Consider the following 21,797-nt stretch of genomic DNA (forward strand, 5'->3'; position numbering starts at 1 on the left):
TTAAGTTTTTCCTATCCGCGCTATCTGGAGCCGACAAGTTTACAATATTACTAGCACAATTAGGTTAAAGAGTATATGAATATATCACACAGGCATAAAACATTGAACTCAAACAGTCAACGCTTGTTGTAGCTTGAGAATTATGCCTAAAAATGCTCCAATGGGCTTTCATTAACAAGCACTTGTAAGAGACCGTCTGAAAATTCCACCCACAGCACTAAAATGTTGGAGGTGTCCAAGTATTCATTCATTCATTCATTAATTCAATTTAAGTGTAAGTTATGTAGTGTTGTCATGATACCGAAATATCAGTAGTTGGTACCGATACCAGTGAAATTTCATGGTTACCAACTCGATACCAATTTCAGTACATAAAGCATAAATATACTAATATGACAATGTGCTATTGAACGCACCCGATTAGCCTATATAAAAAGTTACTTTTCAGTGTTAATATAAATGAAAAGTAATCCATGTTTCTTTCAAGTGTTTCTCAATCAAATATGCATTGCTTAAGTGTTTTTAAGTAGCGCACAACTGAAATCTTTTCTATTCTTTACCAAATCATGCTTTCCTTTTTGTTATTATTATTTTCCAGAACTCAATTTTTTTGTTTCATTTCATCATAAAAATGGTGTATAATCAATTAATTCTTAAATCTTTTAACAAGTGAAAATGGAACTTTTCAACATGTCGTCATTGCATTTATTTTTTGCCAAACTTTTATTCAACAGCAGTCTTGCTTTGGTATATTGCTTCATTATTATAGTGAATATTACATTTTACAATATATTTGTAATATATTTCTGTCACAATTTCTTAAATTTCAGGGCTCTAGCTTCTATTTTGAAATATGCTTTTATGACGTGTATTTTTTTCCTGAATTTTCCAGTTTGCGACACTTAAGTCACATCTCATACACTGGCCTTTGAGTCTGACAAATGAAATGAAGGACACAGTTTTGGAGTGTTTGTATTTTGTGTTTTAGTTTACTTTTGTGTGTGTGTGGTAATTTTTTAATTTTATGTTTTAAATTGTAATGCTGTGTTGTTTTAAATGCTTTAAAATAAAGTTTAGTTGCGATTAAAGTGCAAATTCTGTGATTTAATTATATAAATATATATTTTACATGTACTGCGTGGTGCTCTGTCATCTGTTACAACATATTGTGAATGATTCTCAATATGTATGAGTGGTTGGATTTATACATTCATTCAAAGTATGCAGCTCTTCCACACTAAAATTGCAGTCTTTAGTGGTTTAATAAATCACACTAGGGCACGTCACAATTTTAATTTGATTGTCCATTTCTGTGTAAGGAGTAACAGAGCACTTGCTCAAAATTAGCTTTTTAAAGCAGCCCTGTGTCAATCATATTGCGCGCTGTACCGGATTGATAGCGGATTACCACTCTTACCATTCTACCGCTCCAATTGGGGGGCACTAGGTGGGCCAGTCCTATTGACACAAGTGCACTGTGTACTTTTTGATCTGTGTACATTGGGCACATTGTTGTTCATGCTCTCTTGTATATTTATTAAATTTTTTGTATTTTTTTCCTAATATTTTTTTGCTTAAATTTTCCCGCCCCAATAACTAAAACAAAAAAACTTCCTAATGGCTATTTTAGTTGGCTAGAATGAACTTTTGTCAAAAGAATAAACTAAATGTAACTGTGCAAACATGTCCTAATTTAATTAAAAGGGAGGGAAATTTAGTGCATGGAGCTGCTTGGAGAAAATAACCCCAGTTAAATTGCAGTGAACAATTCTTTCATTCCTCTACTAGTTTATCATGTAAGAAAAAAAGCACAATACAGCGGTGTCAATTTAAAATGCTTATAGCAATTAAATATCAGGATGTGGAACACTGCTTGTAAAACTGGGACTTCTGGTCACCCGATAGCGGGCACCGTTGCACTCTCTCAAAATGTGGTTTTCACTCATTTTTCCCAAACACTCCCCTAGCTAGTGGCATTCATTGGGCCAATATTGGTGTATCAGTCTGGTTGGGATGCTAAAAAACACTGTTTTAGCAATTAATTTTAAGTCATTTATTTTAAGATAAATCTGCCACCAAACAGAATGTTGTTGCAAGCTAAAAAAAAGTTACCAACCAAATTGTGGTTGGTCACTGTACTTGGCTGCCAAATGGTCTCTTGTCATCTAAGTGGGCAGTGATTGGTCAGAATGAACTGCAACTTGGATCAGACCTTTTGCCCAACATCAAGCCTATGTTCACACAGCCAAAAGCACTTTGAATCTGACTTTTTCAAATGCGATCTGGGCCAACATCATATGTAATATGAATAAATCGGATACATATATGATTTTTTTCCAATGTGTTTTCGGTGTGAATAGCCGGATCAGATTTAATGTGATTTTTACATGAATCTACCTCAACATTTGTCTTGTTGTTTGATTTCCAGCTCATAGGCTATATGCCTGTTATATTTAAAAACGTATGTGCGAATCATATCTGTCTAGTTAATGCATTCAGTTTCTTACAGAATGAAAATAGAAGTATGGGCTTCAACAGTTAGGTTCAGCGATTCGTTTGGATTACACATTAAATATGTGTATGAAAAGATACAGATATATTACGACGCTCTTTGCTCATGTCACTCGCTCAGATAACACAGTTTCTGTATTTCTCAAACTGTATCAAAATGCGAACGCAAGCCAGTCAATGGAAATCTGAAATGACGATAACTCTTCTTACTTTACATATACACTCACCTAAAGGATTATTAGGAACACCTGTTCAATTTCTCATTAATGCAATTATCTAATCAACCAATCACATGGCAGTTGCTTCAATGCATTTAGGGGTGTGGTCCTGGTCAAGACAATCTCCTGAACTCCAAACTGAATGTCAGAATGGGAAAGAAAGGTGATTTAAGCAATTTTGAGCGTGGCGTGGTTGTTGGTGCCAGACGGGCTGGTCTGAGTATTTCACAATCTGCTCAGTTACTGGGATTTTCACGCACAACCATTTCTAGGGTTTACAAAGAATGGTGTGAAAAGGGAAAACATCCGGTATGCGGCAGTCCTGTGGGCGAAAATGCCTTGTTGATGCTAGAGGTCAGAGGAGAATGGGCCGACTGATTCAAGCTGATAGAAGAGCAACTTTGCCTGAAATAACCACTCGTTACAACCGAGGTATGCAGCAATGCATTTGTGAAGCCACAACACGCACAACCTTGAGGCGGATGGGCTACAACAGCAGAAGACCCCACAGGGTACCACTCATCTCCACTACAATTAGGAAAAAGAGTCTACAATTTGCAAGAGCTCACCAAAATTGGACAGTTGAAGACTGGAAAAACGTTGCCTGGTCTGATGAGTCATGATTTCTGTTGAGACATTCAGATGGTAGAGTCAGAATTTGGCGTAAACAGAATGAGAACATGGATCCATCATGTCTTGTTACCACTGTGCAGGCTGGTGGTGGTGGTGTAATGGTGTGGGGGATGTTTTCTTGGCACACTTTAGGCCCCTTAGTGCCAATTAGGCATCATTTAAATGCCACGGCCTACATGAGCATTGTTTCTGACCATGTCCATCCCTTTATGGCCACCATGTACCCATCCTCTGATGGCTACTTCCAGCAGGATAATGCACCATGTCACAAAGCTCGAATCATTTCAAATTGGTTTCTTGAACATGACAATGAGTTCACTGTACTAAAATGGCCCCCACAGTCACCAGATCTCAACCCAATAGAGCATCTTTGGGATGTGGTGGAACGGGAGCTTCGTGCCCTGGATGTGCATCCCACAAATCTCCATCAACTGCAAGATGCTATCCTATCAATATGGGCCAACATTTCTAAAGAATGCTTTCAGCACCTTGTTGAATCAATGCCACGTAGAATTAAGGCAGTTCTGAAGGCTAAAGGGGGTCAAACACAGTATTAGTATGGTGTTCCTAATAATCCTTTAGGTGAGTATATGTGAAACTGTTTTCCCTGCTCTTTCGATTTTATGGTGTGTTTCTCTCGTAGGTAATATTACACTTGAACTTCGATGATAATTTAAATTGCACCATACGAAGGCAAATGACTACATAAAAGTACTTTATCCATCAATGGTCTCCATCACTCACGGACATATTAACAGATGTGTCCAGGGTTGGACTGGAAAGAGAAATCGGCCCGAGATTTTACATAGCAACTGGCCCAAAATTTGAGCGGGGGGTGTTCGCTGTCCTTTTCTGCATATCGCGGCGCCGTTTTGTGGTCTGTTCTGCACAACACGGCGGTACATTTTAGGTTATCGCGGCCCATTCTGCCCCTTTTGTGGACGACCCACTGGCCTGCACGGTTCTCCCGATGGCCAGTCCTTCCCAGATCGACCTCAAAGTGTGTCGGCCCACCGGAAAATGCCCGGTATGCTAGATTACATGTCCAGCCCTGGATGTGTCCTATCTGCTTTAATAAAAGGATAATGAAATTTGTTATTATAATTCTTTATTCATACATAACAAACATGCTGTATTTTGTTATAGCTTACACGTGCTCAAGGAGTGCTACATGCATGCGGGTCAGTTTAGTAGTGTCTGCTGTTCAGACCAGTGTCTGATATGGGCTACATCTAAAATGTCATGTGAACAACCTTACAAAAAATCAGGCTTAAGTGAAAAATCTGATCTGGGCTACATTCAGCTGCAGTGTTACAATGCATAGTTAGTGGGTGGTGTATTTGGATCTTTAAAATATTCTATTATTGTAGATAAGTGCTTCAACATGAGGTTTCTCTCACCAAGTCTCTTTCTCACTGCTAAACTCAAAGGATCTCAAAGGGAGTGATTTATTCACCCATAAATTGTATTGGAATTGATCAAGCCTTATTGGCCAGATATGTTGCTTTCCTGAATTTCAACTTGTTATCCTGTAAAAGCAAGACATGTGAGGAAAATAATGCCAGTATGATACATGTTTGTTGGAGATCAAGCGAAAGTCAATTTGGCCAGCCACTTTACATCCTTTAAAATGAGTTTCCCTGCATTGAAATTGATTGTGTTACTTTATTGTCACTTAGGTTTTTTTTATTTTTTTTACTGTTTTGGCTTTCAGGGCTGTTTCTCAATCATCTTTTACACTGAAGGGTCCAATAAATTGTCTTTACCTCATTCACCCTTTCATTCTAACCAAAATAACTTTTGAAAAAACATAAGTCTTTAAAACGGTGTTTGCAGTCACTACAGTCTTCCAGTGCAAGCATTGTTTGAGGTGTTAGTGCGCTGACATGAATGTCTTCCACTGGTTGGGAAAACTTATAGAGTGATAGATGATCAGTGTTGGTCTGGCCAGATATGACTGTTCCTAGTTCATCCCGATGTCTTGGCCAAAGTGGTTTCAGTGTTTAAAATAGCCACTTCTTTGGGGTTGTTTAGCTCCACATTTCTGCTCTGTTAGATCTTTGGAACTATTGTTTGAAATCGAATGGAGGAAGGCAGCCATAATTGCTTAAATATTAGTGGTCTACAAACCCACAAATCCGCTATCTCCTTTTCTTGGGAGGGAAGATTATAAAAATATACAAATATACCCTTAGGTTGTTGGATTCAGCAGGTGTGAACCGCTTAGAGACTGTTATTAAATGTTATTGGGGGCGTTCTTATAAGTAAATGGAGTAGACCTGTTTTCATTTTAGCTCTGTTAGACTTTGTCAAGGGATATACAGTGACTCGCACAAAGAGTTTTCTTTTTTCTTCAAAGGGGCAATTTTCTATAATTAAACCACGTGCGTTTTGTTGTATTATGTGGTCTGGGTCAAACACGTGACCCAGCACTGCAAAGATGCCCAAAGATTGAAAGTCAGAAACCGGGAAATAACACTACCAGTTTACTCTCATTATATTTGCAGAATAGTAAGATACAAGTCCAGCGTCCTGACCTTTAAACTAGGAATTTAATCCCTATGAGCATTTGTCCATTATATAAATAAGTGGACAATAAATAAAGCCATATGGATCCCTTGGAAAATCCTTGAAGTCTGGGCAACGATCCACTGTATGGTGTAGTAGTTGCAACATTCCTATTTAGTTGGAATCCAGGAGACTTTATCTTCATGCCACGTAGTTTAACAAGGCATTAAATGCAAGAATAAGAAACTTATTTTGGGCAGAAAATAGCAGTGGTCTTGGTTCATTTGCCGTGGTATATGTCCAGACCCTTGGATGTGTGCTGCAGCCATTAGTAAAAGTGGCAGTGCCCGTTGAATATATCTGTGTGCTTCATTCATTCTTTGAGGAACAGAGCATATCAGCTTGTCGTCTGGATAGCGAATCAAAAATTGTTTGTTCATAGTTAAAGGGTTAGTTCACCCAAAAATTAATTGACTGATTTACTTACTTTTCATCCTCAGCAGAACCGAAAAGAAGAATTTTATAAACCCATTTCAGCTCTGTTTGTCCATACAATGAAAGTAAATGGGTGCCATCAGGCTGCTGGCACCCGTATACATTCATTACTTTTCATTACTTTCAGCTGTTTGACCGTCCAAGAGGCATAATTAGGCAGCATACGAGTAATCCACATGACTCCATTTGATAATAATTTTTTTTTTTTTTACTTTAAATATTTGTTTCCTGCCAGTGCTGGATTGTTGTTTGATATTACCTAACATTAGCATTTCATTTGTTGCTGTTTTGTAAAAGAGCATGCTTCCGACTTCTCACGTTAACGTGCCATTGCTCTTATGTCTGTCAAACAGCCAGCAACCTGATGGCACCCATTACTTGCAAAGTTTGGACAAAAAAAATCTTAATTTCGGTTCTGCTGAATAAGGAAAGTCATACACATCTGGGATGGCTTAAAAGTAAGAAAATCATGAGAGAATTTTATTTTTGGGTGAACTAACCCCTTAATTGTTCAATTCTTAAATGGCCACAAATGCCATAACAACTGCAGTGAGAATATTTTAGGGTAATGAGTGGCAGTTTCATTTTTGAGTTGTAAACACAATTGACCACTTTTGACAATTAACCACTTTTGACACTTACATTTAATTAGGGTGACCATACGTCCTCTTTTTCCCAGACATGTCCTCTTTCGGATCCGGCTGGGATTTCTATATTTGTGAAAATATCCAGGATTTGGCTTTAGGTGCATTATGATGTGCATCTGGTCTAATACTTCATTGTGTGTCTGTGTAGGCATATTTGCATTGCTATAACCCCTCTTTGTAAGTCCTGCCTTCTTGCACACCAATTGGTCGATTATAAGAGGCTTGCAGCAACTATTGGCCAGATTCCTGCCAGTCAATCTCTCCGCGAACGCTTGAAGCGTTGTTGTGTTCGCCATCAAACAGCTGCTTAAAAGTAGCAGCAAATGACAGCTGAGTGGAAACAGTCAAATTTACAGAAGATTTGCATTAAAAATTCCCATGCTTTCATCCAGGTCGAGATCCGTGGGAAGCAGAATGTTGGACATGTAAAGCTGGCACATATGTGTCAGTTACTAATAAAGGTGCAAGTGATTTAGAAGCACACATTAGCTCTGCGAAGCATAAAATGTAAGCAAAAGGTGAAAGTTCATCAGGTAAATAAAGACTACTTTTTGCATCCAGGTAAAATTGTTATCACACAAGGTACACTCATAGCATCAAATATTTTATTTTAGTACATGGACATTCAAAAGTATGTTGAAATTTGTATTTTATTTATATATATATATATATATATATATATATTTATTTTATACCAATAGAGTGTATTTTTCACTATATTAAAGTTTGCATTCATTGTAACACCCACCCCAACCCTCTTTTTGGAAAACCAGAATATGGTCACCCTAATTTAATAAACTTCAAGATGAATGTTTTTGTTAGATATAGACACTTTTTTTTAACTCTTAAAGGCTTTACTTTTGAGTAGGAGTGCTTGATATGCATGTTATACATTATTCTACATTGGAGGGATTGTGTGTGGAATGTGTATGTGTGTGCTTAAACTCTCTTAAACATCTGAGAGTGTTTCTGCTCTCTGTGTGTGTTGTAGTCCCTGTGATGGTGACAGATTGAAATTAGCTTTGGATTCCCATATGCAAAGGGCAGGCTTCCAGCAGACCCCAATTACAATGCAGCAAAGCCAGAGAGGGTGCAGGGCAGACTGCGTGGAGCCCTCCTGGTCTGCTCCCTCACTCAGACTCACACACACACACACCTCGTCACTACCACAGAATTGACAGACTACCGCAATGAGGCGCACAGCACACACAGATCTGACTCGGACACACAGGCACTGACACACACTTATATGGACACCTGTATCATCACTCATTCACACATGCATTGAAGCTGAACCATATGTGCAGCTGTAAGATTCAACAGCACTCTTGCTTAATCTAGAGTTGGTAATTGAGTTAAGCCTGCACACACATAGACATACTTACCTACTTAATAAAAACCCTGTGGGGCAGAAAATAAAAAAAAAACATTAGATTTGCAGAAGAAGAAAATGTAGCTGGAGAACTTTTTTAAACCACTGGAGGGAGCCTTTCTGATCCATTCTTAATGTTTGATGGATGACAGAGGAAAATGTTTTCCTTATGATTAAATTTTTATTGACTGACTGTTTGAAACCATATGAAATGTGGACATGATGGTAAAGAATTTTAAGTGAAGTCATCCCTTGTGCGTTGATAAAGAATGACATGATTATTTCCCTTTGCCTGAAATTGATTGTGACTAATACAGATGGTGACAGGCTCATCCTAAAACTGCCCAAGTCTTCATTTTGTCTAATGAGCTATCTTGAGGCTCTGGATAAGGCTTAGGATGTCAGATAGAAAATTGTGTGTTTAAATAATTTTTTTACACAGCAGTCTGGAAAATGTGATTATGAATAGTCAGTTGCATTAAGCAGTCAGATATTTTGTAAATTGTATTCTAAGTGTTCTCTTACATTTCCCGTCATAAAATAATTTCAGAATTTTCAATTCAAATCAGTATTTCATGCACATTTATGTTATTTTGCAAGCTGTTGTGTCATCAGCATAAAATGTACAATAAGCTGCTCATTATCACAATATAAACTCCTTTAGGATGATACGGCACCCTACTGCAGTGTTCGTTGGCGTCCTGATCACCATATCTGTGCTTATTTTACAATAATGACCAGCTGAATGTACATTATCCCTTGTGTGGTACTGGTCAGCCTCTCTTGTACACTTTTTTTATCTGAAAATTGTAGCGAACACAAGTTGAGACAGTCACAATGTCGGGGAAAAACTGCTTTATTCACAAAGCAAAGCAACAGTACAAAACAAGGGCAAATCCAGTGAAGAGTAGTCAAGGGGAGCGTGAGGTCGAGAGCCGGGGAATCAAGATATAGAATAACTTGTGGGAGCAAAAGACAGGGGAACAAGGGGAGCTGGCAAGCTAAGAGGTAAACAAGAGGAGAGCAAAACTAGACGAGACTAGCGGGGGGCAAAGACACAGGAAACTAAATACAATAACCAACACCCGTGCAGCGAAAGGGTGGTGATATATATAGGGGCGAGTGCAGGTGTAAACCATGAAAGGTGATGAGACGAGTGCAGGTGAAACTAATGTGCAGGAGTGCAGATGACGCGAGTGCAGGTGGTCATAATGTTCTGGGGATTGGGAGCGGGAAGCGAGCGAGGAGGGAGACCTGCTAATGAGCATGGGAGCTCGTAATAGCAAAACGAGTGTGCAATCTCGAACGAGCAAAACGGGCGTGGAAGCCTGAGGGAGGAAAAAGAGCGTACGAGCTCAAGGGGGCGGAGCGAGGGAGCGGGGTTCGTGACAGTACTCCCCCCTCTGAAACGGACAGCTCCTGACGGCCGCGCTCGGTTGCGAGGAGCGCGACCTCTGGGAAGTGGTGCTGGACGAATCCAACAAACAAAAAAAAACCCTGAACAGACAACCCACAAAACACACAAACAAAAATTGAGGGCAGTCCAAGGGGCACAGAGGGAAATGAGATAGTCCATGGGGTCAATGGGCAGTTTCAAGGCAAGGTCAAGGGGAACATAGCGGACAGGCGGGTGGTCGGGAGATCTAGGGGGCAGCCTTAGGGCAGAGACTGGGTCAGGGGGTCTGGAAGGCGACTGGAGGACAGGGACTGGGTCCGGGGGTCTGGAAGGTGACCAACGGACAGGAACAGGGTCAGGAGGCCAAGGAAGAGGCCACAGGACAGGGAGAGTGTCAGGGGGCCACCGGACAGGGTCAGGGGGCCAGGGAAGAGCCGTGAAAGGCGGAGCCGTGGAGGACTTGGGAGACGGAGCCTTGGAAGACGGAGCCATGAGAGACTCGGCAGGCGGGGTACTGAGAGGCTGAGGAGGCGGCGCCATGGGGAGCCCAAGAGACAGGGCAGAGGGAGGTGGTGCCGCAGGAGGCTCTAGAGGCGGAGGCCTGGAAGGCTCTGGAGGTGGAGCCGAAGGAGGCTTTAGGGGTGAAGGCCTGGAAGGCTCAGGAGGCGGAGCCAATGACAGTGGTGCCGTGGGAGGCTCTAGCGAGGTAGGCCTGGAAGGCTCTGGAGGTGGAGCCAAGGGAGGCTTTAGGGGCGAAGGCCTGGAAGGCTCAGGAGGTGGAGCCGATGACAGTGGCGCCATGGGAGGCTCTAGCGAGGTAGGCCTGGAAGGTTCTGGAGGTGGAGCCAAGGGAGGTGGCGCCGTGGGAGGTCCCCGAGGCGACGACCTGGCAGGCTCTGTAGTCTCGGGGGGTAGAGCCGTAGCAGGCTCGAGGGGCGGCGCTCTAGAAAGCTCTGGAGTCTTTGGGATCAGAGCCGTGAGAGGCTCGGGAGGTGGAGCCGTGGGAGGCTCTGGAGGGGGAGCAGTAGGAGGCCCGAGAGGCGGAGCCGTAGAAAGCTCTGGAGTCTTTGGGAGCAGAGCTGTGAGAGGCTCGGGAGGTGGAGCCATGGGAGGCTCTGGAGGGGGAGCCGTAGGAGGCCCGGGAGGCGGAGCCGTAGGAGGCTCGAGAGGCGGAGCCGTAGGAGGCTCTGGAGGCGGAGCCGTAGGAAGCTCTGGAGTCTCTGGGAGTAGAGCCATGAGAGGCTCGGGGAAAAAGGTCATGGAAGACTCGAGAGATTCTAGAGGTGGGGCCCTGGAAGGCTCGAGAGGCTCGAGGGGAGAGCCATGAAAGACTCGAGAGACGAAGCCCTGAGAGGCTTGAGAGGGGGAGGAGCCCTGAGAGACTCGAGAGGCGAAGCCGTGAGAGGCTTGAGGGGTGGAGCCATGAAAGACTCGAGGGACGGAGCCCTGAGAGGCTCGAGGGGAGGAGGAGCCCTGAGAGGCTTGAGGGGAGGAGGAGTCCTGAAAGACTCGAGGGGAGGAGGAGCCCTGAGAGGCTTGAGAGGGGGAGGAGCCCTGAGAGACTCGAGAGGCAAAGCCGTGAGAGGCTTGAGGAGTGGAGCCATGAAAGACTCGTGAGGAGAAGCCCTGGGAGGCTTGAGGGGAGGAGGAGCCCTGAAAGACTCGAGAGGGGAAGCCCTGAGAGGCTTGAGAGGGGGAGGAGCCCTGAGAGACTCAAGAGGCGAAGCCGTGAGAGGCTTGAGGGGTGGAGCCATGAAAGACTCGTGAGGAGAAGCCCTAGGAGGCTTGAGAGGGGGAGGAGCCCTGAGAGACTCGAGAGGCGAAGCCGTGAGAGGCTTGAGGGGTGGAGCCATGAAAGACTCGAGGGGTGGAGCCCTGAGAGGCTCGAGGGGAGGAGGAGCCCTGAAAGACTCGAGAGGGGAAGCCCTGAGAGGCTTGAGAGGCGGAGCCCGGGGGGCTCGAGGGGTAGAGCTCTGGGAGGCTTGAGAGGAGGAGCCTGCGAGGGCTCTGAGGGGCGAGCAGAACCCGGCAGAGCCGTGGAAGACTCTGGGGGCGGAGCAGAACCCGGCAGAGCCGTGGAAGACTCTGGGGGCGGAGCAGAACCTGGCAGAGCCATGGAAGACTCTGGGGGCGGAGCAGAACGCGGCAGAGCCGTGGAAGACTCTGGGGCAGAGCAGAACCCGGCAGAGCCGTGGAAGACTCTGAGGGAACCTCTGCGGTCTTGAGCACAAGACAAGACTGGGGAGAAGGGGCCCTCTTCCTTCTCTGATGTCTTCGGCCAACAGGGGATGTGGCCATGGGGGCGGTCGAGGCTACAGGCGCTGGCTGGCTGACCGTGGCCGACATGGCGCTGGCTCGTGGCCATGGCGGCATGGGCTGGCTCGTTGGCCGTGGCGGGCATGGGCGCTGGCTCGTTGGCCGTGGTGGGCATGGGCGCTGGCTCGTTGGCCGTGGCGGGCATGGGCGCTGGCTCGTGGGCCGTGGGCGCTGGCTCGTTGGCCGTGGCAGGCATGGGCGTTGACTCGCTGGCCGTGCCAGGCTTCGAGGCTGGGACCGTGACAGGCTTCGGAACTAGGGCCGTGTCCGGCTTCGGGACTGGGGCCGTGACAGGCTTCGAGATGGGGGCCGTGGTAGGCCTCGAGACGAGGGCCGTGGTGTGGAGCGCTGGTTCAGTATCTGCCTCCCCCACAGTAAACGAGGAACCAACGCACAGCAGGGCGAGGTCAATAAACTGAGCCAGGTTGAGAGAGCAGCGACCACCAGGCATGTATGATGAGGCTGGCTCATTCAGTCCATATTGAAAAATGTCTTTCAGAACCACCTCATCAAAATTCACCTGGTTGGCCAGGGCACAAAAATCAATAACATAAACCTCCAAGGGTTGACTCCCTGACGCTAACCCCAAGAGTCGGGCCGCTGGCTCCTTAATGTCGAGGGCGGGTTATGAGTTACACAACCGCTGCCTCGCAGGAAAACCCCTTGGTCAGCGTCTGAAGAGCCATAAAACCTCTCCGGGGTGGAGAGTGCACGGCGCTCAGAAATGCACTGGAGGCATAAACGGACTCAGGGGCAGACACAGGTGAAATAGGGTGAAACAAATCAGAAATAGCGCATACCTGCTGCCCCTGGGCCATGAGCGCGTGGTCATCTCTCCACACTGTAGCTCCTCGCGCCGAATGTGATGTGATTCTCCGCTCTAGTGAGCTGCGCGAATCCTTAGCGCGGGGCATTGTGACTGTCAACGGTGAGGTTGGTTATTCTGTAGCGAACACAAGTTGAGACAGTCACAATGTCGGGGAAAAACTGCTTTATTCACAAAGCAAAGCAACAGTACAAAACGAGGGCAAATCCAGTGAAGAGTAGTCAAGGGGAGCGTGAGGTCGAGAGCCAGGGAATCAAGATATAGAATAACTAGTGGGAGCAAAAGACAGGGGAACAAGGGGAGCTGGCAAGCTAAGAGGTAAACAAGAGGAGAGCAAAACTAGATGAGACTAGAGGGGGGCAAAGACACGGGAAACTAAATACAATAACCAACACCCGTGCAGCGAAAGGGTGGTGATATATATAGGGGCGAGTGCAGGTGTAAACCATGAAAGGTGATGAGACGAGTGCAGGTGAAACTAATGTGCAGGAGTGCAGATGACACGAGTGCAGGTGGTCATAATGTTCTGGGGATTGGGAGCGGGAAGCGAGCATGGAGGGAGACCTGCTAATGAGCATGGGAGCTCGTAATAGCAAAACGAGTGTGCAATCTCGAACGAGCAAAATGGGCGTGGAAGCCCGAGGGAGGAAAAAGAGTGTACGAGCTCAAGGGGGCGGCGCGAGGGAGCGGGGTTCGTGACAAAAATATCTTAATGTTGTTCCAGTGAATTGAATTCAGTCAAAGGCAGAGTCAAATGTGGGGTTCCATTGCCCCTTTGCACATGAACATAATTAATTACCTTTTCCTGTAGTACTTTTATTCCACAAAGGGAGCTAGCAAACCACGCAATTCATTATTCCTCGGATTGTAAGCTCTTCCATAACTTTCACTCTTTCATCTCCTTTCTGCTTTGCAGATTCCTAATACGTGAATAGTTTGGTTGGATGAATCAAGCTCTTCTAACAAGCGTACAAAAATATTTAAGCTATTGTCTTACTGAATGTTTATAATTAATTTAACAGCCCAGTGGACCTAATCTTGGAATCATCTAATGTATTAAAGATTTTGTTTCACAATTTTAACTATAAGGTTGTCATAGTTTGCAGGTCTGTGAAAAGAGTACATGTGGAAAGCTAAAGCTTTCTTGTCATAACCGTAACCGAGCCTACTTGTGTAATACAATCGTTTTATATTTATATAAAATGCATTCATTTTTACAATTTTGGATGAATATTTGACAGCTCTCTGTTATTCCACTTATGCTTGGTTCTCTAACTGTCTTTTTCCTTTTCTCCTGTCAGGTTTTGTAAGAAGCATTTTAAATGATGAGCGTGACTTTGCAAGAAGGAAGGCCAATTATGTATCTATTACATCAAAACCGGACTTTAAATTGGTGGATATTGGTGGTCCTCTATGTGGCGCTAGATCTCATGTCAACCCACTCATCCATGGTGCTGGGCACATTGCAGCTGCAATTGGACGAAGAGCAGCCAGCAGGTACTGTGGTAGGTGACATCAGTGCTGGCCTGCCACCTGGAATGACTGCATCCCACTACTTCATCTCAGATCATCAGGGTACAGGTGTTGGTACAGATCTGGACATCGACGAGAGTACGGGCATCATAAAAACTGCAAAGGTGTTGGACCGGGAAGAGCGGGACCGTTACAGCTTCATAGCTGTCACTATGACAGGTATAACCGTTGAAGTCACCATTTTAGTTAATGACATCAATGATCATGCACCAATGTTCCCCAGAAAAAGAACCACTTTTAAAATCCCTGAACAGACAACCATTGGCACTAAATTTCCTCTTGAGCCTGCTGTGGATGCAGACGAAGACCAGCTAACTACGCAAGGCTACATTATAACAGATGGAAATGTAGGACATACTTTTCTTCTTGAAACCAAAAGAGGATCCAACAAAGTCCTTTACTTGGATTTGGTGGTCAATGTGGTTTTAGACAGGGAGACACGATCAGCATATACTCTGCTCTTGGAAGCATTTGATGGTGGTTCACCCAAGCGGACAGGACAGATGATCCTGGACGTGACTGTACAGGACATCAACGACAATGCCCCTGTCTTTAACCAAAGTCGTTACCATGCAATGATCTCCGAGAACCTTCAACCCAGGAACAATATACTGCAGGTTTTTGCTTCAGATGCTGATGAGGGTAGCAATGGCTTGGTGATCTATGACATCAATCGAAGACAGAGTGACCCTGATTATTACTTTGTCATTGACTCTCACACTGGAGTTATCACTCTTAACAAGCCTTTGGATTATGAGATGAGAAGAGTACATGAACTTGTGGTGCAAGCACGGGACAATGCCACTCAGCCAGAAGTCACCAATGCCTTTGTGACTATCCAAGTGCGAGACTACAATGACAACCAGCCCACCATGACCATAATCTTCCTCAGTGAAGATGGTTCTCCACGCATATCTGAAGGAGCACAGCCTGGCCAGTATGTGGCTAGGATTTCAGTCACAGACCCTGATTATGGCGAATACGCCAATGTCAGTGTATCTTTGGAGGGTGGTGATGGAAAGTTTGCTTTGACCACCAAAGACAACATCATCTATCTCATCTGCGTTGACGAAATCCTTGATCGTGAGGAGCAGGACCACTATGAACTCATAGTCAAGGCCACAGATTCTGGTACCCCTCCTTTACGGGCAGAGTCCTTGTTCACCATTCAGGTCACAGATGTCAATGATAACCCCCCTATATTCGATCAGCAGGAGTACACAAAGGTCATTCCAGAGGTGGCTTTTCCAGGTAATTTTCTACTGCAGGTAACGGCACGGGACAAAGACCAGGGCGCTAATGGGGATGTTCAATACAACATTCTAAAGAATCAAGGAACTCATTCAGACTGGTTCAGTGTTGACGCAGTCACTGGGATAATCACTACCCTGACCCAACTAGATTACGAGACAGACCCTATGCCAATTATAACTGTGGTAGCCACTGACCGGGGTCGACCATCATTGTCCTCTACAGCTGTGGTCAAAGTTATCTTACAGGATGTAAATGACAATGAACCTGTTTTTGGGAGCAATTTCTACAATGCATCCATCAAGGAGAATGTTGCAGTAGGGACCTGCTTTATGGAGGTAGGACTATCATCTCGATAGCTGGATTTTATTTTTCTGATTTCTATGAAAATTTTATAAATAAGCATGACCTTTTGAGCATAAAGTATGAGAAAAGCCAAATGCAGGATTACTTTTCTGTGCATTAAAGACAGATTAGTACAATGCTTTTTAAGAGTCTGTAAACTGAATTAATGCAAATAATAATTTTAGGAAATTGTCTTGGAAAGCACGATGATGAATTGTAAGATATTAGGGTGCATTCTTAGGTGAGCTTTGTTTGGATTGGACAGCATCAGTTGGGAGTTACCTGCTCTCCTCCTTTACTGGCTGTCCTCACCTTCACCTCACAATGGTTTACACTGTAGTGCTCAAGGTGTTGCAGAGGATCTTTCAGTTAAAGGCAAACATGCCGACCACAGCTCACATCAAATTGTGACATCAGAAAAGTGTGAGGAGTCTCACAGGTTACAATTTTGTCTCTACAGGCCTATAATTCTTAACCTCAGTTGTCTGCTGACTAAAAGGAAACAAGTGATTATTTCATTCTCTGCATTTTATCAATGCCTGTATAGGGACTTAAAAGTGTTTTTCTAATCATTTTCTTCTTTACAGCCAAATTCAAAGCTAGCAATACATTTCATACTAAATCAAAATATGTAATTTTGCATAGTCACATATCAAGTAAATGCTTTCTCTGTGGTGGATTTGTGCTGGCGGGTGTTGATACACACTCCTCTGAGCTGACAGAGGGCCCGGCAGACAGGAACTTGGCCCTGGGGTCCCTCCAGAGAGAGGGAGGATCGTGGCTGGGAGAGGTTTTGGGACTGGCTGACTCCTTATAGACTGGAAATAGTAGCCGCTTTGGGTCAAGTGGGGAGGTCTGGGAATAAAATAAGAAGTTTATAATGGTATTACTTCTCCCTGCAAATCAAGTATGAATCAAATCTGATCAAAGTTGCATTTGTCCAGCTGTCAGTTTCCATTCTTATTCAATGAGTGCTAATGATTTGTTGACAGTTGCTAAAAGGCCCGTGTTGTCAACACTCTAATCCAGAACAATATAAGGAGTTTGTTACAAAGTCTATCCTTTAAACCATCAAAGCACTCTTGCCAAGCACAAAGTCCAAACCAACTGTCTCTGAGGCTGTGGCATGATGACTGCAGTTGATGGAAGCTGGCATGCAAGTCCAGAGCAGTTGGGAGTTTGATGATGCACAGACTGCAGAAATCTCTGCCAAATCCACATCCAAGCATCACAGCACGGCACTTGACGAGTTGCTTTTTTCACTTCATCAGAGATTTCTGTGTGCAGAGTTCCCACCGTCTCCCTTTTTCTGAATCAAAGCTTCCATCCAAATGCCATTACAATGGGGTTATTGTGATTTACTGATCTGATCTGGGCTTGATTTAATTTTTTCCAGTGCATCCCTCACTGCAGAGACTGATTAGTTTAATTTGTACTGGCACCACTGGTTTGCTGTATTTTAGTTTTTGTCACAATGCTTTTGCATCAGTGGCTAACATAAAGCTGAGGAGTAATGAACTGAGTTTTATTTTACCATCAGTGAAATTTCCACCCTTTGAAGTGTGAAAACTCTAGTGACTATATATCCAGTTTTTGTATAACTTGTAGAAGACTTGTGGCATTGGAATCGAGGCTGCCTAATATTATCAAGCATGTTACCAAATTCTTGTAACATGACCATGACTCTAATATCAATGGAAAAGCCAACATATTATTCTACACTTTAAGCTTATTTATTTTTTTTAATCCCTAAACCAAGACCAAAATTTCAATTCTAAATCTAGATTCTAGACTCTAGATTCATGTGCCATGTAAAAAATTTAACGATTTAGCATGAAACAGCATGCTGTTAAATACAATGACCACTAAAGTGGACTATAGCACTATTTTCCCTTTAGAAATTGTATTTTTACTATGTATTATTACACTGAGAATCAAAGGGTTCATCCAATAGCTAAAAATGTTGCTTTCAGAAATCAGTTACATTGAGAAATAAGGTGCATTTCGAACTGTTCTGAGATCAGTGCAGATAGACAGCAAAGGTGCAAGGGAGCATCCTATAACTGTACTGTGCATTTTTAGGAAAACTATTCCTTAAAAAAAAAAATATATATATATATATATATATATATATATATATATATACAGTATATATATATATAGATATATATATATATATTGCATGTTTTTAGGTGCTACTAGTTACAAATCGTTTTCTAAAGGAAATGGACAATGCACTCAGCAGTCTGGCCTCAGGAGGTTAAGGCATAAAACAAATTTTCAATGCTATGTTTACTATTGTAAACCCTCTAATCAGTTTGAAGGTTGACAAAGAAAAATGTAGTGGTGAATTCTTTTAGAGGATATAGATGAAAGGCCTCTCCTGGGTAGATATTTTAGAATGGCCTGAACTGAACTGTTTTTTTTTTTTTTGTCTCTGAAGCTAGGACACTTCACTTTTTCAGACCACTATTCACAACACACTCCAACTGCGGTCTTGGACATGCTCACCATTGGGGTGACGAGCATTTTTCACTGTGTGTAGGCACTAGGCAACTGCATAATTGGTACATTTAGTCAAGTCTCCCTTTTCTAAATGATTTGAATTGAGCGAGCTGTGAAAGACACGGAGTGTGGTTGCTCTGCAGGTCTCCACAGCACAATAAGGCAGGAAAGGCCTTTGTCCCATTCAGATTCATTGATGGCACTGAACAATCATCTGCTAGCATAGTCTTGTTAGTGCTCCATTCTATTTCTAAAGCCTTTTATCGCCTTTTGTCCCTGAAACACTCATCTTCGGACTTGTGCTATTTCCCTGTGTTTGGCTGTATAATAGGCTAACGGTAGTGCTCCCATACACAGTATACTGGTCCGTAGGGATGAACGGAAGTCAAGCCATTGTGTTTGGGGTAAAGGTATTTTCACACCGAATCCATGACAATTTTGCAAGACAGACTTCCAACGAAAGTTCTGTTGACACAGAGACCCTAAACAATCAAAATGAAAAACTATTTCACCCCTGTACAGTATGCGCCACTGTTACTGTTCTTCAAACATTAATACTTATTTCCTGCCCGGACCCTTCAGCATTCAGATGTCAGTGCTAGTGGTTATTATAGCACTATGTATATTGACATTGTTAAAGCATGCATTAAAAATAAACTCACAGGACTGTTTTTGGTCAAGCACAATACTACAGTATATCTCTCTGCACCATTGCACATTTTTTGATAGGTGCATTCGTGTTCTGGACAATTCAGAGCATATAGCTCATTCACAGCAGCCGGAGATGTGATCACTCACTACATCAGACAAGTGAAGCCCAGCTATGCCTTTTCCTTCGACTTGTAACATTAAATAAGCCAAACTGTATAAAAGTAAGGAACAAAATCAAGATGGCTTAATAACAGTATAACCTGGTATAGGTTGGTCTTAGGGTCTTCCAACATGGCCAAGGTCTTCCAGACTGGCAAACTAAAAAGTGCCCAAAACTCCAGCCAACAGACCAGGTAAGGCTGGTTAAAGCTGTTAATTGTTTTGAGAAGGGCAATAGAAAGTTTCCAAAAACCTACTGTATGTAAACGAGGGTGTGTATAAAAGAGAGAGTGTCCCAACAATACAATGAGCAATGATTAGTTTTTTTATGAATATCCTTTCAGTCTTCAGACATTATATCTGTTTAATCTCATTTTAATGATCTATGGCATCATAATAGAAATCGATTTATGCTTGCATTAAAATTAAATTGATATTACTGCTACACTTGTTCTCACTGGCTAAGATTTTACTTTTAAGACTAGATTGAAATCATCAACAAGTGAAGCTCAGCTGGCCTTTGCATGGACCTGGCTCCCTGGTCTAAGGAGGAGTGGATGTCTGCATGCTTCATTAAGACACTCACTACCATATGCCATTTTTCTCTTGATCAGATGTCCATTTTTTCATATGCTGCTTTTTTCTCCAGCCTAAGCCATTCTCCACATTTCCAATAGCTTGGTCACACTGTTTTAGCGCATACAAAAGGCGATCATTCCTCCAGCCTGGTTTGATGCCAGCTAACATTGCATAGTTTTTGTTTGGTTTTCACAATGTCCTTGAGGGGATTGTGGCAACCGTTTTTGATATATTTCTTTGGAATCAAAGGCAAGGGTTGTGTTAATAATGCCTGCGAAGCTCAACATGATCACTTTTGGTTTTGTGAATAGACTATTAATGGATTCATTTTGTTTGTAAGGATAATAACTTAATTGAACATAGTATAATTTATATTGAATGACCTTTATTTGCTCAAACGAGGCATGAAATGTGTAAATAGGGCCAACAGTACAATACCATGGAATGACAGTCTGAATTGGAGAGTTTACATTTTTATAAATGCATAAACATCAGAAATGTTTTTAATTTTTTTTATTTTTTAACCAGCCTAAAGCATTGTTGAATATGAGAAATGATTAGCCATAAATGCATTAACATCTCAATGAGATTACTGTGCAACTCATATCGGAACTACCTTTAACCCGACCCCCCACCCCCGTTGTACATTTTTGCCTTGTAATTTACAAGTTGAGAATAATTAACCCAAAGTTTGGAATTTTGGCATTTACTTGCCCTCATGTTGTTCCAAACCCATGCAACTTCATAGCATGGAACACATCAGGCAGTGTGTTAGTCTCAGTCACCATCCACATTCATGGCATCTTTTTTCTATACAATGAAAGCAAGTGGTGACTCATACTAACCTACTGTGTTTAACGTCTACTTTTGTGTTCCATAGAAGAAAGCAAGTCATACAGGTTTGAACAACATGAGGATGAGTACATGATGACTGAATTGCAATTTTTCTGTAACCTATTACTATATCTTTCAAACTTCATGGAAAAATATGAATTTGTTATTTTTTGCTTTAAATTGGTTGCTAATTATTTATAGGCAAATCTTGTAATCAACTTAACCAACAAAGCAATTCGAGAAAATGGAAAGCCAGCCAGCCCCTGTGGCATAATTGTGTCCTCTGCCCTGGAGTCGTCAAATCGGTTTGGGTTACCTCTCCGCTATTTTTTGTTCTTCTGCATGATTCTTCTTCCCGTCAATAACTGCCAAGCTTCCACTACCCCCAGTTCTGTGGTTTAGCACAGTATTTACACAGAACAGCAAAATTGCAGGAAACGAGATGTTCTACTTAATGTGTTTGCAAATATAATACTTCCTCGTGCACTTTGTATGAGGCCAAGCAGGCACATTGAAGCGAATATAAACATGGATGCACATCTGGACATTTGTGGGTGTCCAGGTCACAGTTGCTCCACTTGTTTTTATAGCACACAGAGCCCATCAATTGAAATCTGAGGCATCTGTCCCAACTGTAGAAGGGTGAAAACGTTTTCACTTGACTGGGGTTTGAAGGAAAATACTCGCAGCGCATTACTTAGTAGTGACAAATTTAGGATGTGTGTGCGGTAGCATTGAGATGAAGAAGAAAGACATGGATAATTTTTGGTTTCCGTATTAGAATTTGTTTGTCTTTGGTAGTAGAGAGTTTTATGGTCATTGTGGTTTGCTCTATGTTTACAATATACTGTTGATAGTTTGGTAGTCACTAGTGAGGACATTGATGGTCAAAAAAAGCTTTTGCTGTTTTAATTTCAGTATTTGGTATTTTGAATCTGAAAAAAGAAGAACATTAATGTCAGAATATGTTTAAAAAAAGGAAGTGTGGTAAGTGATTTTATCACTAAAATCATATTAA

At 42.8% G+C, this 21,797-nt stretch overlaps 1 protein-coding gene across 1 annotated transcript in view; it reads left to right on the forward strand.

The window, feature by feature from the left end:
- LOC127631698 (protocadherin-16-like) overlaps window positions 1-21,797 on the forward strand; it is a 170,607-nt gene that overhangs the window by 24,797 nt on the left and 124,013 nt on the right. The window contains exons 2-3 of the mRNA XM_052109954.1: window positions 10,194-10,209; window positions 14,318-16,044. Coding sequence (XP_051965914.1) covers window positions 10,194-10,209; window positions 14,318-16,044 — 1,743 coding nt within the window. The remainder of the gene's footprint in view (window positions 1-10,193; window positions 10,210-14,317; window positions 16,045-21,797) is intronic.

The sequence above is a fragment of the Xyrauchen texanus genome, chromosome 38, assembly GCF_025860055.1.
Source record: "Xyrauchen texanus isolate HMW12.3.18 chromosome 38, RBS_HiC_50CHRs, whole genome shotgun sequence".
NCBI classification, from domain to species: Eukaryota; Metazoa; Chordata; class Actinopteri; order Cypriniformes; family Catostomidae; genus Xyrauchen; species Xyrauchen texanus.